General features: G+C 35.2%; 1 protein-coding gene across 2 annotated transcripts; it reads left to right on the forward strand.

Annotated features, from left to right (window-relative positions):
* The first annotated feature begins 245 nt into the window (after window positions 1–245).
* On the forward strand, window positions 246–16265 carry LOC146148432 (RB1-inducible coiled-coil protein 1-like). Of its 2 annotated transcripts, XM_083386653.1 has the most exons (23): window positions 246–382; window positions 703–760; window positions 2424–2577; window positions 2691–2845; window positions 3730–3857; window positions 4531–4700; window positions 5474–5634; window positions 5885–6081; window positions 7839–8025; window positions 8238–8336; window positions 9640–9774; window positions 10025–10553; window positions 10682–10746; window positions 11019–11089; window positions 11190–11370; window positions 11520–12454; window positions 12991–13088; window positions 13245–13302; window positions 13846–13991; window positions 14232–14413; window positions 14545–14732; window positions 14852–14982; window positions 15184–16265. In XM_083386653.1, the coding sequence occupies exons 1-23, from the start codon at window positions 315–317 to the stop codon at window positions 15348–15350; spliced, it is 4263 nt and encodes a 1420-aa protein (XP_083242779.1). In that variant the 5' UTR covers window positions 246–314; the 3' UTR covers window positions 15351–16265. The 2 variants fall into 2 exon arrangements, 1 of the variants encoding a protein (XP_083242779.1); XR_014494777.1 differs by lacking the exons at window positions 13245–13302; window positions 14545–14732; window positions 14852–14982; window positions 15184–16265 and having other exon boundaries at window positions 14232–14370.
* The last annotated feature ends 83 nt before the right edge of the window (window positions 16266–16348 follow it).

Below are 16348 nucleotides of genomic sequence, written 5' to 3' on the forward strand. Positions count from 1 at the left end.
GCGTTACATTTCATTTACTCTATGGGCCGAAAAATAAGTTTGGCTAACAACCCAGTGTTTCCATGATGTTTTTGGTGGCATTCAGCATTGAAATTTTAACTACTGCTTCAAACGGCAGTTGTACCTTGGGATTCTACTTTGAAAATACACATTTGTGTCCAAATCTGAGTTTGTATTGTAATCATAACTTTTTCATGTGCTTGTGTTCTTTCTTGAACCTTCAAAATGAATATTTTTTTATTAGAAGTTAGTCTTAAAAATAAGATATGAAGTAAGTTTTAAAAGTAGGAAGGCCTCCAAACCACAGGAGTAAAATGTTGCATGTGTTTTCTGTCACTGCTGGTCACATGATGACCTTTGATGTTGCTCTGGCAATGGATCGGTAAGTATTGTAACAAAAATCACTTTGCAGGTTTAAGATTTTGCACTCTGTTAATCAATGCGAGTACAGTTGGACTTTTTGATCTTCAACAAATATGTTTATTGGGCCTAAATTTGAGCAGCTTGATTATATAGCTTAATTAAATTTGGGAATTACAGAGATTTGAATTTGAATCTTTAGGTTTTACAAAAAAGTTCTACGTAAAATTAAAATAATTTAAGTTTAAAAATCTGCAACACCTAAATTGCCCTTTTTTGGTATACATAAATGTTTAAGTTCAATTCTATGTGACAAGATGTTTATGTCTGTTTTGATCATAGAGTTGCTGAGTTAAAACAAGCCATTGCCTCAACAAACTCATCTGTTGCTGATAAGCAGGTAAAGAAAGCATTGTTTGTTATAGTGTATGTATAGCAACAGCAAAATTCCAGGGCAATTAGACCAAAACTGTGTTAATCCTAAAAGATTCTTGCTTGATCATATAGACTTCTTCTATAAAATAAGTTTTTAGGGAACATGTGAATTGCAGTTGTTTAATATGCAGTCAACTGACTAACTAGCTCCAATTCATGAACCCAAGTTATCAGGCCACGACTACTGAATGAACTAATTTCTGATATTGTTAATGATAGTCACTTCTTTCTTAATGGCCCTTGACACTTTTTTGTTCAATGATAACCGTATTAACTAATTTGGGCATTTTATTTTTATTTGCACATAGATCGAATGTAAAGAAATTTAAAAGCTGTGAACTAAAAAATAGATGCTTTCAATTATAATTTGGGGCTCTACTCTGCTTGGGAGACTTTGCATAAAAATTAAAGCTTTTAGCAAAACCTTTTGTATTCTGTTCTAAGATTGAAAGCTTTTTCATATAAAACAAAATTTCTGTATCCCCCCCTATTGTCGCTAACCAAAAAAATGAAAAATAAAAAACTCTGGCAAAGCAATTTGCTTTAAAACATTGCCAAGAAAAATTTATATATATCCATTTAAAGCAGTGTTTCCCAACCTTTTTTACACTAGTGCCCCCTTGGGCTCAGTATTATTTCCTATCGCCCCCCTCATCTTGATTTACAGTAAAGTATTATATTAATCATTGTCTAACATCATATTGTCTTCACTTTCATTTCGATAAGCTGTCAGTGATATTTTAGGTTGCCTAACATACATTCACTATTGGAATTTATACATACATTATTTCACCAGGTTATGTCAATACCAGGAAAAATTCATATCTTTCTGCACCAAGACTTTAAATCCTTTTCTAGTCGCGGGCCGTAACCAAACTCATAAATGTCTCTGTGGGCCGCGCAAAATGTTATTGGGGTATAACGGCATTTCTTTTAAATTTCCTGCTAGTTTTTATTACATTGGCGAAAAAATAAAAAATGTTAAAAAATATATGTCTAATATTTTTTAATACGTTTTCTGTTTGTCCGCGACACACTTTGCTGCCTTCCACGTCCCAACGGTAAAGAAGCTCTGATCTAGTCCAAAGACAGCTTTAAAATGTAAACAAACTGGACGTAGAAATATCATTCCCGCAGCGCGAACAATTTTCGCCCGTACTAAGTTAAAATAGTCAAAAAGTATTTAAAATGGACTCGTGTCTAGTTGTCAAAGAGTCGGCGGGTAGAGGGCCGTAGATTGGCGACCCCTGCTTTAAATATACAAACATTTTGCCGCGTATAAAACGGTGAAACGCAACAACAACCAACAGCTTTACATAAAAAAGCCAATTATTACGTAACAATGGTCGGGAAACTACTACAAGTTCGCAGTACGGAAGTTGCCATTTAAGGTTAAAAGTTACCTACGTCCTACAGTGCTGTTTGTTACTATTTGTATGTGAACTTTTTATAAAATTTTGATATAAGTACTTTCATGTAACGCCCCCTATGTGCGTTCAGCGCCCCCCAAATCATGAAAAGACTCAAAACGCCCCCTTGGAACTCGCCAACGCCCACAGGGGGGCGGTACCGCCCACGTTGGGAACCTCTGATTTAAAGTTTAAGGAGTATATTTTGTATGCACATAGGTTTTGCTTATCAATGGCGGACAAGCACTAGAAAATGAGCACAAGGTGTGTACATATACTGCTGGAACAGAAACTAATCCCATTTATGTGTTTGATAAATCGATGATAGAACGACCTGCTTTAACCTCAAGTCAGCCTTCCATAACAAATAGTGGTGAGCTTTATTTACTAATCTGTAAAATATATTTAGTTACCTATTATAAGTATCTTAAGAAAATGTAGCCTTTTCTTGAATATGTAAACAATTCTCATGTTTCTATTTTTTAGATTTTAGCGAAGAGATTAAGTCTGCACTTCAACTTTCTCCATCATACGCAACAGTGATCACAAGAACACAGTTGGCAATTCAAGTGCATGAAAAAACACACCAGCAAGTAGCACGGATGAAAACCCTAGTACACGATGAGCACCTTATGTTTCAGGTAATTTAATAAAACTTGATAATATGGACCTCCTAAACATCATAATGTATGTTATAATAATTAAAGTGGGTTTTGCAGTTTTGCTTAGAGCTTTAAAACTAAGGCGAAACACTTTTTTTTTTTTTTTAATGTTGGAAATCCTTGAACTTCCTTGAAGACAATGTGTTTACCTTAGACACAGGTTTACACCAGCTTTTCTCAAACTTTGTGGTGTAAAACTTTTCTAAATTTGTGGAAAATAACCTAATCTAGTTACCCATATGCATGTAGCAAGGCATGCACGACTTACATGCATACCTTTGTTAGATACACTTGTTTTTATATTATGGATATACTATTTACCTTGTCTTGAAAGGTTGATTGTAATGTTTGTTTTAAGGTAAATGATTATGCTATATGTTTTTTTCTTGTTTTATTATTAGTTGCTAAAAGAGTTTCCACTGGTTTACACCAGAGCCACCACCATTTTTCATATAGAGTTGTAACTGTAAGGCATGACAGGCCTGGTAGCTGTATTGATTGACAATTGCAGGCTGTTTACAAAATGTTATGTCAAATTGTATTAACTTTAAAAATATCATATGAATAAAAGCAAAATATTAGTTTATGCTGAGCTTTTTGAATTTGTTTTTATTAAAAATAACTTCTGGCTTTTCAACCTTATTTTATCTTTATAGGGTAACATGGCACGGGCTTGAAGAATAAACCAGGCCGTGTCTTGCATGTGGGCCATAGTTTGGGGACAACAGGTTTAGATCATGAGAAGTCAGCCCAAGCAAATATTTTGCATGTGGTGTTGTGTTGTATACTTAACCCAGTCATGACATCTCCAATTTAAAATTTACTTATGTTGCAGCCCTTCAAACAACTTTTTTGTTTTGCAGGGTTGGCAAGCTGCAATTGCAAATTTAAGTGATACTGTCAATGGCTTTGAAAATCGAATGCAGACAATGAGAGAACAGTGCTTAGCATTACTCGAAAAGACACCCAAATTTCCACTTGTCCTTGAAGGGTAACAAATCTGTTTAAAAACTTTTGAATGGTGTATAGAAAGACTTAGACATACTTTTAAACTGTATGAAGCGAAAAATATTCATGTTTATCCTAGATCAGGGGTGTCCAACATAAGGCATGCATGCTAAATGTGGCATGCAACCTAATAAAAAATGGCCTGCAAAAAAAATGCTAAATTTGTTATACCGCCAATTTTCATTGTTAATTCACATTATAATAAATAAGGACAACAAACAATTACTTCCGATTATTATAACATTATGCTGTTTTTATTTTTTGTATAAAAGCGCTTTTAATATTGGAAAAAAAAATAGTTGCTAAATTTTCGAACAAGAAGAAGTTATAAGATAAAAATTGGCACGTTGACATGTTTGAGTTAGACACCCCTATCCTAAATACTATGGAGCATAAGTCTGTAATTTGTGGTATGATGTAGCATAAATATCAAAGAAGTCGGTAGCAAACCAACAATTTTATTTATAAACAAAGTGGTAACAAGGTCTGACTATATTGCTTGTTGCTTTTAGTTGTAAAACTTGATTTCAGATTGTAATAATAGATTATTATTTGTTCTTAGTAATTATATAATTAAAGAATGCATTTGTTGGCTATTGTCATTTTTATGACTTTCCGCAACAGTCAATCATTCTGAATTATTGCTTTTCATGCAGCTTGGATGAAGTTTTACTTCGCCTTGCAACCATTCCACTGTTGCAATCAATGCAAGGCGAGCAGTCATCAGAGATAACTTTGCTTGATTGGATTGAAGAGAAGTGCAAAAAAGTTCCCCTTGTAACCTTACTTAGTGAATGCAGACAAAGGTGCCAACTGTTAACAAAAGGTGAGTTTTGCTGGCTTTAGAACAAGGCTGCAGAGTTGGTTCAAAAACCTGAGTTCAACTCCAGCCAAATGTGCGATTTTGTTGAGTCACAAGCCAGGTTCTGACTCTACAGCCTGTTTTTCACCTTCAGGTGAAAATTCAGCAATCAACAAGATTTGTCATATATTTCATCTCGGGCAGTTTTAGGTAGTGGTACTCTTGAGGTCTGAGTCCAAATCCAGCAAAATAAACTGACTCTGTCCTGAGTCAGACTCCGCAGCCCTTTTACAATGTTGGTTGTATTCACTTTAAATGATAAAACTAAGGTTTGTCAAACTGAATACTGAAGGAATCTTTTTGATTAGTGTTTTGTTTTTATCGATCATAAATGATAATCTTGGCAAATTAAAATTACTTTAATTGTTTTATTTAGACAACATCCTACATCAAACTGCAAAAAATATATATTTCCTTTACTAGTTGAGTATTACCAGTCTTTTAATTTTTAAAGTGAAAAACTTGATCTTCATTCAAGTCACTTTTTTAAAATGATTTGTCATAACTTAATTATTTTAATAAATTGACTGACTTAAATCAGTTGAAAATGCCTTAACTATGACACTGCTATTTTGTTAAAAAGAACAGTCAATCAAAATGACAAAAAGTTAGCTGCTTTAAAAACTTAGCCCTACTTGCAAAAGTAGCACTTATTTTCTTGTTAACAAGCAATTGAGTAACAATTATTTTGATATTTTAAAATTTTCTGCAATTACTGATCAAATTTCTCTTTATAGAAAAGTTTGATCAACTGTATCATGATTGTGGTAAAGTATCTGACCAGGCCCACAATATCAGAATGCAGGAAATTGCTGGAATTGGGGAGAGATTGGTTGCTTTGGATCAAGTTATCATTGCTGCCAAACAACATGTCAAAGAGCAAAAGGGAATAGCACAGGTAGGCTTAAAATTGGCAACCATAGGTAATGTTATAAGTGGATTTTCTTTAAAAAACATTGTTTTAGGTGAAATGTAAAATCACTGTAAAGCAGTTGTTGATTATTATTTTTAGTAGTGAGCATAGTTTATACTGTAAAATGTTTCTCATAATCTAAAGTTTGTTTAAGAGAGATCTAGGCAGAGTGTATATTTTCTTTGAGGAATGGTTTGATTTTATTTTTCAATAGTTCTAACTTCATTTTATCAAGGGCTTCATGAAAAACCAGGAACGGGCTAAGGAACTACAGGAAAGCGAAATAAACCGTGATACGCTGCTAACCTTCTGCGAAAGTCATATCAATCAACTTCAGATTATGTGTGAAAATGAATCTGCTATACGGGAGGCGATGATGAAGTGTGATGCTGCAAAAACTGAACTGGCCCAAAATCTACATACCAGATTACGGTATGCTTTGATCAACTATTTATTTGATTTTTTGTTCGCCATTTTTCATTTTTAAGTGTATAGGTTTTCAAATATTTTTATAGGGTCTATTGTTCATGTACCAATGCTTTTAACAGAAAGCGATAGTAATCTGCACAGAACTGTTTTGCATTGGTCCTTAAACAAACACCTTGACTTTATTTTCAACAAATGTACTTAAACATGCAATTAAAAATTAACACCCTAATTAACAAAATTACCTCTTGGGCATACCTGGGCAAAATAAGACCCTTCAGGACAGGGCCTGTCTATTAAGCAAATTAGTCTGACCTATGCTTTTTATTAATAAAAACAGTTGTTTAATAAAAAATGTTTCCTAATAAAAGTCAGTAACGGACAATGCTGGATAATATCATTTATATACCCAACTCTTAACAATTTGTTTGAACAACTATGTTTCTGACTTCAACCAAATTTAAACAAAAATTTAATATGTCATATTATGTAGGTTCATCTTATGTATGTTCATCTTTTAAGTTTCATCTTTATAACCTGCACAAGTTTTATGTTTCTTATGTTAAACCTGTAAAAATAGTTGCCAATTTAAAGCACACATATCTACTTTTTAAAAAACTATTAGTTTTAAATATGTTACAGCCATAGGTGCCAAACTGTCAAAATCCCAGGGCGTTTTTTGAGCCAGCCCTTAAAAAGGGGGTTCCCGAAATTTCAACTTGGGGAATTCCCCTATTTTCCGTCTGACGTTAATGAATAATGACGTCATAAAATAGTGACGGGAATGATGTCATAAAATAGTGAAGGGAATGACGTCATACATATATAACCAAACAAAGCCAATTAACGTCCAGCAAAAGCGAAATCGTGGTATAAAATAGCTAAGTGTCCAATCGTTAACTTCAGGCGAAAAACTAAACCAAGATGGTGAATTTGTGTGATTGATTTTAAAAGAATCATGTTTCGACTATCAGCAGCGCAGTTATCCAAGTTCCTTGTACGAGACTACGCTAAATTACAAGTACGTCTTTCGCCACCTGCAAAACGAAGATCGTTTTCCGGATGTTGTTATGCCACGATTTGCGCATCATCTGCGCCAAGCAGTGTGTCAAGTCAATTTTGCGATTCCGTGTATTATGTTTAAAACAACCGTTATGTCTCATGTTGTCAGAAATAATTGTACCTAAAGCTAATGCGTGTTTTGTCCTGTATTAAAATGATAAAGGACGCAATCTACTTTAAGCAGTGTTCTTAACTTATTTCAGCCATAGCATACGTACGTGCAGAAGGAGCGAGCGTTGTGACGCTAGACGAAGCACTTTGTTATACGGCGTTTAAAAGTTAGGAAATAGGTTAACACTTGTCTATTTTAGCCTCAGTAATAGGCTTGACGCATCTTTTATCACAGAAAATAGGTGCAAACGAACACTTTCACAGAAGGCACTTCTCCCCATGTAATTCAGAAAAGTCGCGCATACTGTTAGTGAACCAGGATTGTGCTATTAGCAGTGTACATTGCGCTAGCTGTAATATAGTGTTCACAGAAGTGAAGTTGCACACTAATTGCACACAAAACTTAAACGAACTCCAGGGCGTTTTGGCGCCCTGCAAGAAATCCAGGGCGTCAAATAACGCTCTGCACACCCACGTTCGGCGCCTATGGTTACAGCTTTTATGCTCAATAAATATTTGTTTTTTACCGATATTAAACTTAAAACAAATAGTTTCTAAATACCACAAAATGAATAAACATCTTTAAAAAGGTGGCTGTACTTTGTCCAACGAAGCATTCTTAATGCTGATGTTAAAGTTTCAATGTTTCGTGAACAATTGTCCCAGCTGCATCACAAAGTTGAATTCCTGTCTCAAGTAAAACGGGCACCGTCCATTTATTTCCAGTATCTAGTTGAATGCATACGACGAAAGACATTTTCTCAAACATTTATTCAGGTGAAGTCAGTTGTTTATTGTTGTGTTGAATAGCGCTTTAAGGGGTCAATGTAACAATAACATTGAAAACCACTGAACAAATTCATTGTCTTCTTTCATTTTTATCTTGGTTAGTTTTAAAGATGGCATGGTTTAAGTGTCGAAATGCATGCCTTGAGATTTCCAAACAATAATTTTAGAATGACCAAAGAACAAATATTGCTTATTTTTAGTGGTCTAACCAAGTGTTGACAACATCCAAAGTAACTCGTGACAAAGAGGTTGGAAGAAGAAAACAGTTCAAGTCCCATATTGGAAATCACTTTGTCCAGGTGTTTTTTCTTTTGCATATGTATGAGCAAAGATACCAGGCTTTTTCTGGGAATATATCTGAACAAAAATCAGGTTACCTCGTCATCAGAGGGTATTGGTTTATAGAGCAGGAGGTGCCACTGTTTTTACTAGAGGTCAAAACTTGAATATCAAATGTTGGCATGACAACAATAATTTGATCAGCAAAAATTGTGCCTTATAAATTTTCTAATTATGAATTGATATAAACAATTGCAAAAGCTATTATGTGTGTGGCAGATGTTCCCTACCTCATAGTACATTACAAAAGTGCAACTATAAATATATTGCTAAAGACGCAAGACTCACAAGCTGATCACAGTTTCAAATATGTTCTTGTCACTATATTTAAACACTTATCAGACTTGCTTTTAACTGCCGCACTACTGAAATGTCAACATTTGCGACAAGTCGACAACTATTTTTAATCATTTTTAAATGTAGATCAGATGGTATTTGCCAACCCCATATTTGCAAGACAGGAACAGAGATTAATTTAAAAGTGTTTGTTGCAAAAATAACTTTACATGGTGAAACAGCCTGTCTTCAGAGAAAATTAGCTATAGGGGTGATAAAAGCTCAGTCTTAGGACTTAATTCAGCAAGGTTAAACATAACGTATGTCATTGCCTACCAATAAAGCACAGTACAGGCATTTTATTCATATTCTCTGCATCAAAATATTTTCAAGTTGATACCAATCATTACAGTAACACCATGGCATTTTATAAAAAAAAATAAAAAATTAGGAAATATGAAATGATTGTACTACCTGGCACTCAATACATGAGCCCCACAATATTTTCCATGAACCGCTGTGTTAATTTTAATATGTTTATCATGTTGTTTTTTTTCAAAGTGAAATAGTAGAATTTATTACATAGTAGATCTCATTTAGAACCTCACCACAGGCTAGTCTTTCTAGCAACTAATTCGTTTCTGGTAGCTAATGCTTTGTTTGATTTTATTCCTGATTTAAAACGTTATTTAGTTGCTTTGCTGTAAGAGAAATAATACCAAACTATTATTGAAAAAAAAAATGTTCCTTAATAAAACACAAATTTTTTGTAAACTGTTATTGTGGGTAGCTAAGGAGTTACACGTGTTTAATAATGATATGTGGCCTTGACAAAATCTAAAATTTGTTTTTTGAAATTGTTTTTTACCTTTCTTGTTAAACTAATCTTTCTACCTAGTAGTTTGCTGCTGTTCAGCTCCTTTATGTTTTAAAAGAAAAGAAATTGTTTCTTACCTGTTAAAAAAATTTACACTCCTTTTGTTATAGCAACTGTTCCCAGGCTTCTCAGACCGTCCTCCATTAATGGCCAAAAGACCTTTGCGAGAATTTGACCTTGAATTGCCCAATGTAACCCCCAGTGAAATATCACAATTTGACCTTTCAGAGTTCTCCAGCTCAATTGTAAGTAAAACAAAAAGAGGTAAAATGATTTAAAGGCTTTTTGTATGTTTAGGTTCTTCTTCAATTTTATATCTTCTTTACTCTATAGATCAAAGTATACCTTGTAGTTGTGGTGACAATTAGAAATGTTTGAAATATGGAATCATAAACTTTGTACATTTACTTTTTTATTTTCAATTTAGTTATTTAGGTTATAACATTTGCATTTTAGAATAGTGTTGGTTGTGCTAACTGTTTAAATTTTTTTAAGGATGGCACAGCCTTGGATAACCTTTTAGCAGACCCAGGTCAGGCGTCATGGCAACTTGTCTGCTCCACATCTGTGCAGGCTACAACAACTATTTCGTTGCAAAACAATACTCAATTGAAGTCCAACACATTTTCCGCATCGCCACCTTGTAATTCCTCGTTGATGTCATTATCTACCTCAGTCATTGACAAACAGCAACCAACAGAACTTAATGACAATATATATGACTGCTTAAAACACGAAACGCATTTCCAGCCTGGGGGGTTTGTGGTAACCTCTGTTCAAAATATGGTTGGTGATGATAGGGAGGATCTTAAAAACTTCTCTCCTCCACATTTAATCCCTCCTAACCCTGGGGAACTTTTGGAAATTGGCAGCCCTGATTCAGGCGAGTTCTACAGTCTAAAGCCCTTTTCCCTCTCTCCTCTTGACATTCATGATGCCAGTTTTAATGGTGACAATATGAGAGCTATTCCTGAAGACGTCACTTCTTCATTTACCAGCGAGAAGAGCAATGTTCAAGGTTCAGGTAAGTGTTGGTCTAAGTGTGTTGAACGATATTATATTACCAGCAGTAACATACTTCCCATGTGGCAAATAAAAGTTGTTGGTATATACATTTTCTGTTTTGAGGTAAAATTAAGTTGTTTTCTGCAGTAGTTGCCAGCAGTGAAGAGGATGAAATGTTTCATTCGTTCACCAACGAGTCTGAGAAAGAAAAGGTGTGTTAAGTTAGATTTTGGGCTATTATTTATTTCATCTTCTTGTTTCTGATATTAGTAATTGAAGAAATGCGATTTAGCTAATAATTAAAAATGATTATTCCACAAATAAATTTTTATTTAAATGTGATATGTGTTGAACCTTATTTTAACCATGTTTTGTCTACAAAATTACTCTATTGTCGTTTTAATTACTACTTTTGATTAAGACACCCAAATGTTATTTTATGTTATCTACTAGAAAAAAATATCTGTTTGTTTTTTTCATTTAGCTAATGATCAAGCTTAAGAGGACTGAAGAAGAGAAAGAATCGCAGGGCTTGGAATTCAAATCTTTAATCAGGCATGTTGTGCTATTTTTTTTTCATAACCTAATATTAATTTTTTTAGTTTTTGTTTACGAAATGCGAAAACTTATTGTTATCGCAATTTGTTTTTCACAGCAAACTGGAGAACCAGGTTGTGAGTGTTGAAAAGAGCAGAGAGGACATCGTGACGGAATTTGAAAGACGCTGGAGTGAGTCACGTGCCGAGCTCGATCACGTGATTAGTCAGCTGGAAAGTGAGCAACGGGAGCGGAAGCAGGCCTGGCAAAACGAGTCACTTACTCATAAGGAGGTTGAGGTAGGTTACTGGTAATGTCGCAAAACGCCACTTTCATTTGTCATACTAAACTGATACTTTTACAATAAAAACCTCACTAATAAATGCACTGTGCTATTATTTTTTATTTCACAGTCATTTGAACAAATGTTGTGTTTTTTGCCTTACAGGAATTAAAATCAAAGTGTGCCATCCTACTTGAGCAAAACGCCGGTCTCAAATCGGATCTGACAAATAAGGTACAGTTAATGACTGAGATTGACGCAGAAGTACGTAAACGTCAAGACTCCATTCAAATTGAGATGGCGCACGTTCAGGAAAATGCCGAACGGGAGATCTGGCGGGTAAAGCAGGAATCGAACGATGAGAAAGACAACCTGACGAAAACAGTGGAATCCTTGGAGCGAGACATAGAATTGAAGGATTCACAGTTGCTGGAAGCTGACAACAGAGTCCAGGAACTCGAATCCGAGATATCTGACATTGAGTCGAAACTGGTTGAAACCAACACCAACCTTGAGCAAAAAACCTTAGAGTTTGATAAATTTATGAAACACTTAGACGACGTTAAATTAGCACAATCAATAGCGGAAGATAATTATTTAACGCAACAAAAGCATTTTGAAGAGTTAAACGTTAAGCTGAATCGTTCCGAAGAAAAGTGTGAAGACCTTAAGCGTCTCATGGCTGCTTATGAAGTTGAACTTAACCAGAGTCGGGAAAACGAGGTCCACCTTAAGGAAGTGCGGGGACTCTTAGGTCAAGAGAAATTTAAAAACGAGCAATTCAGCACCGAACTTGACGATGCCAGAACTCGCATTTTAAAGTTCGAGGAACAGGTTGAGACGCTAAATCTGCAGCTGAATGCAAACGAAAAGCAACTGGCGGAAGCCAACGCCTCGCTTGTTGACTCATCTAAGAAAATCGAGAGTGAATATCAAGCCAAAATCATCGACATGAAAACAAAAGAGGCAGAGTTGATCAAGAATTTAAAAGAGGAAAGGGATTTGTTGGAGCAAAACGTGAACAGCGACCATCAAGCGGGGGTGCAGCGATTAAAGGATCAATTTAATGCTCAACTGGAGGAATTAAGGCAAAACAATTTGTAAGAATATTATATTATTTGTGAAGTGTACATTAGTAACGTTGACAATAAAACTCAAAGTTTAAATGCCCGAGTAAAATAGAAATAGATTCTTTTTGAATAAGGAACTAACGCCAGTATAGCCGCAATGTATATTCCTTTAAAAAATGTTGGATTCTTGTTTTACTCGAGTTTTTAAACTTTCAGTTTTATGGTTCATATACACGTCAGCGGATCAGTGATCGGCAAGCAGAAACCTGCTACCAATGGTTTTGGATTCCAGAAAGATACGCTTATATATATATATTAAATAGACTTTGTTAACGGTTAACCAGATAAAAAGTTCCAATTTTTAAAGATAGAAAACAATCTGGACCTGGACAAGTGCACATGCTTTATTTTATAGGGACCACGTAGTATGCGAATATTTCACGTAACTTTTTTATGGTTGGAACACTCTGTTTGTTCTCTCCATCGCTATACGGAGCAATAGAAGTGTTTCCTTGTTTCATTTAAGCTAAACGGAAGTTCAACGCATTTTGTTTGAACTTTTACAGAAGGGATTTGGACGAAATGGAAGCGGACCGACTCGACGCTGTAATTCACGCACAAAGGAAAGTCGACGAAATGCAAACGGAATGTGAAAAACAAACAGGTAAGCTCATTGTGTACAACTAAGATTTGTTGCAAAGCACTGGTGAAATCACAATCACCTTTTAGCAAATACATGTAGAGCCACCACTTTCTTCGTATTTTATATTTATTTTTCTATTTACTCTTTTGTAATTTAGCTTACTATGTTTTTATCTAGCTTTCCATCAAAGCGCTGTTGAGCAACTTAAGATTGCGCACCTGAACGAACTCACAAGGTAACTCGTACGTGACCGTTTTTACATTTCGCCAATATCCAGTTAACGCAAATAATTTTGTTTTGGCCCGTTCAAAAACATGGTAATATTGTATTAATTTGGAATCTGTTTCGCTGCATGCATACACAACATTTTCATGCCTTGTGTCCTCACTAGCGCAATTAACTTACCACAAGTACCATTTTTCTGGGTCAGCTGTTGTATTTTTGTTGCCTGTAGTCGCTATTTACGTGTTTGTGTTGCTTATGCGCAAGCAGTTCCGGTGCGTAATATTATTGTTGTACATATCGAACACAACTTCCATTTGTTGACGTTTAACCGACCCCACTTGTTCAGCGTTCCCACTTGTTTTAACTTTTGCGCATCAGATGTCTAACACTAATCAGGTAAAAAATGTAATCTAAGACATGTTTTGCTCAATTTTTAAAACTTGAACGCTTTGCCCACAAAAGTGCGCTGAGAAGAAGGTTTTGGCTCAGCAATTTGTCATTGATTGATATCGTCCGTTCGGTATTCCCAATTCATTTTTTGACGCAATTATAGGCTTCAGCAACAAGTCGAACAACTTACCGAGGAAAACGTAAAACTCTCATCCAATATACGGGATATAAAATCGCAACAGGGGTCGTACGGGATGATGACATCATCGCTTATATCATCAAACGAGGAAATGGAAACAAAACGTACCAGTAAGAACCAACATACGCTGTTTTCAAATAATTCCAAAAAACATAGTTAGAGCTGTTTTTTTTACGTATTCTCCAACAATCATAGCTAACTGGAAATTTAATTGTGTACACTTGCCGTTACATTTATTTAACGAATTGGCTTTAAACTAAATTATACTAACATTCTCTTTAAATTTAACCTAAAATATATCATTTCCGGAAGGTGATTACTATAAGCACAGTGTTTTAAAATTTATGTAGAAATGGACAATAACCCGTTAGACATGGCGTCATTACAATCCGGATCATTGTCCCCGATGATGATTTCCGTAACGGACCACCAGATGTCGCTCGAGCATGTTCGCAAGGAGCACGAGACCCAAAAAAAGGCGCTGCAGACATCATTTAAGAAAAAGGAGGAAGACTCCACAAGAAGAAGACAGGTACGGATGTCGTAGTGCATAAATTAAACTAAACTCTAAACTATTGCCACCTTTGCGATGCGTTTTATAACGTCTTAAAAATGAAAATATTACTTTTATACAGTCTTTTGACCTTTACATGCTTTCTTCAGATGGTTTTTAACTCTGCTATAATGCGAGTGACCGCCGCTAAAGACGCCGAGATCATTCGACTCAAGGAAAGGTTAAGTTTAGCCGCGCAAACGGGTGTTGCGTCATCACATATTGTGACGCAGGACGACGCGTCGGAGAGCGTTTCGTCACAAAAGATCCGAGACCGGGAACGAGTGGTGGTTTCCAAGTAAGTATACATTTTATCTTGCTTATAGTACAAAAAATCTAACTACGCCGTTTTGAAAGAAAATTTTATTTGTTGGAATCCTTCGTTCTGTTTGGAACTTAAAAAAAAATATTTTACAGTTTTCAATTGGACGACCCGGTGTTGATCATTTACGACCCGCAATATTCCCACCACGTGGTACTGTCCACCGGACACACCCTCCATTTTGTGCACAGTGATTCGATGGCCGACTTGGGTCTTCAACAATCAGGTATGCTTTATTTTTAATATTGCTTTTACTTTTACCATCAGAAACTTAAAGTGCTCTTGTCAAATGTCACTATGTCTAATGGTAGGATTTTGAATGTCTTAATATTTCCCGGCTGTTAATAATATTTGAACGATAATTATCTCAAAATCCGGACTTTTGAATTGCATAACACTACTATAGACTAAAATAACTTTTTTCAAGGTTTCGGTAAGGACACTCAGAAAAACTGTATAATCGGGATGTTTGTGGAGAAGGAATACTGCCAAGCTAAGAAAGCCAGCAACCGATTCAAAGTTCCAGTGGGAAGCAAGTTCTATCGTGTTAAGTTAAAACCTTACAAAAAAGTGGCATCCGGGAACTCAACTTAAACATTTTTTTAGCATTAGCATTTTATAAAACAAGGTTGTTATCTTCTAATTTAGTATTATTCAAAACGCAACGAAAAATGTTTTGTAAGTAGGATAATTTATTTAATATATAAGATCCAGGGCGGTCAGTGTCGCTTTTTGTTGTCTAAGCAAAATTTGTTGTGTTTATACCGCAATATTTGCTGTCGACTTTTCCAGCTGCATTTACAAACTTTTTCGTAATATTAAATTCAACTTAAAAATCATCAACCTGGTCGAGCCGAGTTTAATTAAAAATTACGCGAAAAGTATACGTTGTTACTGAGCAATGATTCGCCTTACCTCACATTACGTTGTACTAATATCAATTACAAGTTTTCGTAATTATGAAAATAACTACGCCTTTATCTGACTGACGCCGAACAGTCATTTGCGTTCGTAACACAGTCAAAACTTTTCCGTAATTTTGTTCACATAATTACACTTTTGACTTCGGCTTGACGATATAAAAAGCCAACAGGTGATATCATATCGTTTCGAGATAACGTGTTTTACAAACAACAGCTCGGTGATTTTATTGCGTAATACCCTGGTACCGTTGAATGATCGATTGTCTTTGTTTATGCGATTTTTTTCGTTGTTTGTGAGATGTTGCTGTAAACTGTGATTTTTGCAAACTGCCATTATGTTGAATGCGTTCAATCGGGTGGCGTTTCTTTCATTATGCTCTTAAGTGGCCGGTTTATTCTCTGTCGTTCGGCCTGATTGCTTTTAATTAAACTTTTTAATGTTTTTTTATTTGCACGATTCTTCCCGCGTCTTAAAGTTCCCGAACGTTCTTTTCGGCTCGCTTAAACAACCGTAAAATGAAATTGTTTTTTTCTTTGTGCAAATTTTTGTCTTTTGCAACGAAAAAGTAAAACTTGAGAAATCGTGCTCTTTGGTCTAAAAATCTACATATTTTTTTATCTTGTTTGGAGGTTGTAGTAAGAATATCAAAGCCCATACTGAAGCATAAA

Source organism: Ascidiella aspersa, chromosome 4, assembly GCF_963924565.1.
Source record: "Ascidiella aspersa chromosome 4, kaAscAspe10.2, whole genome shotgun sequence".
Lineage (NCBI taxonomy): Eukaryota > Metazoa > Chordata > Ascidiacea > Phlebobranchia > Ascidiidae > Ascidiella > Ascidiella aspersa.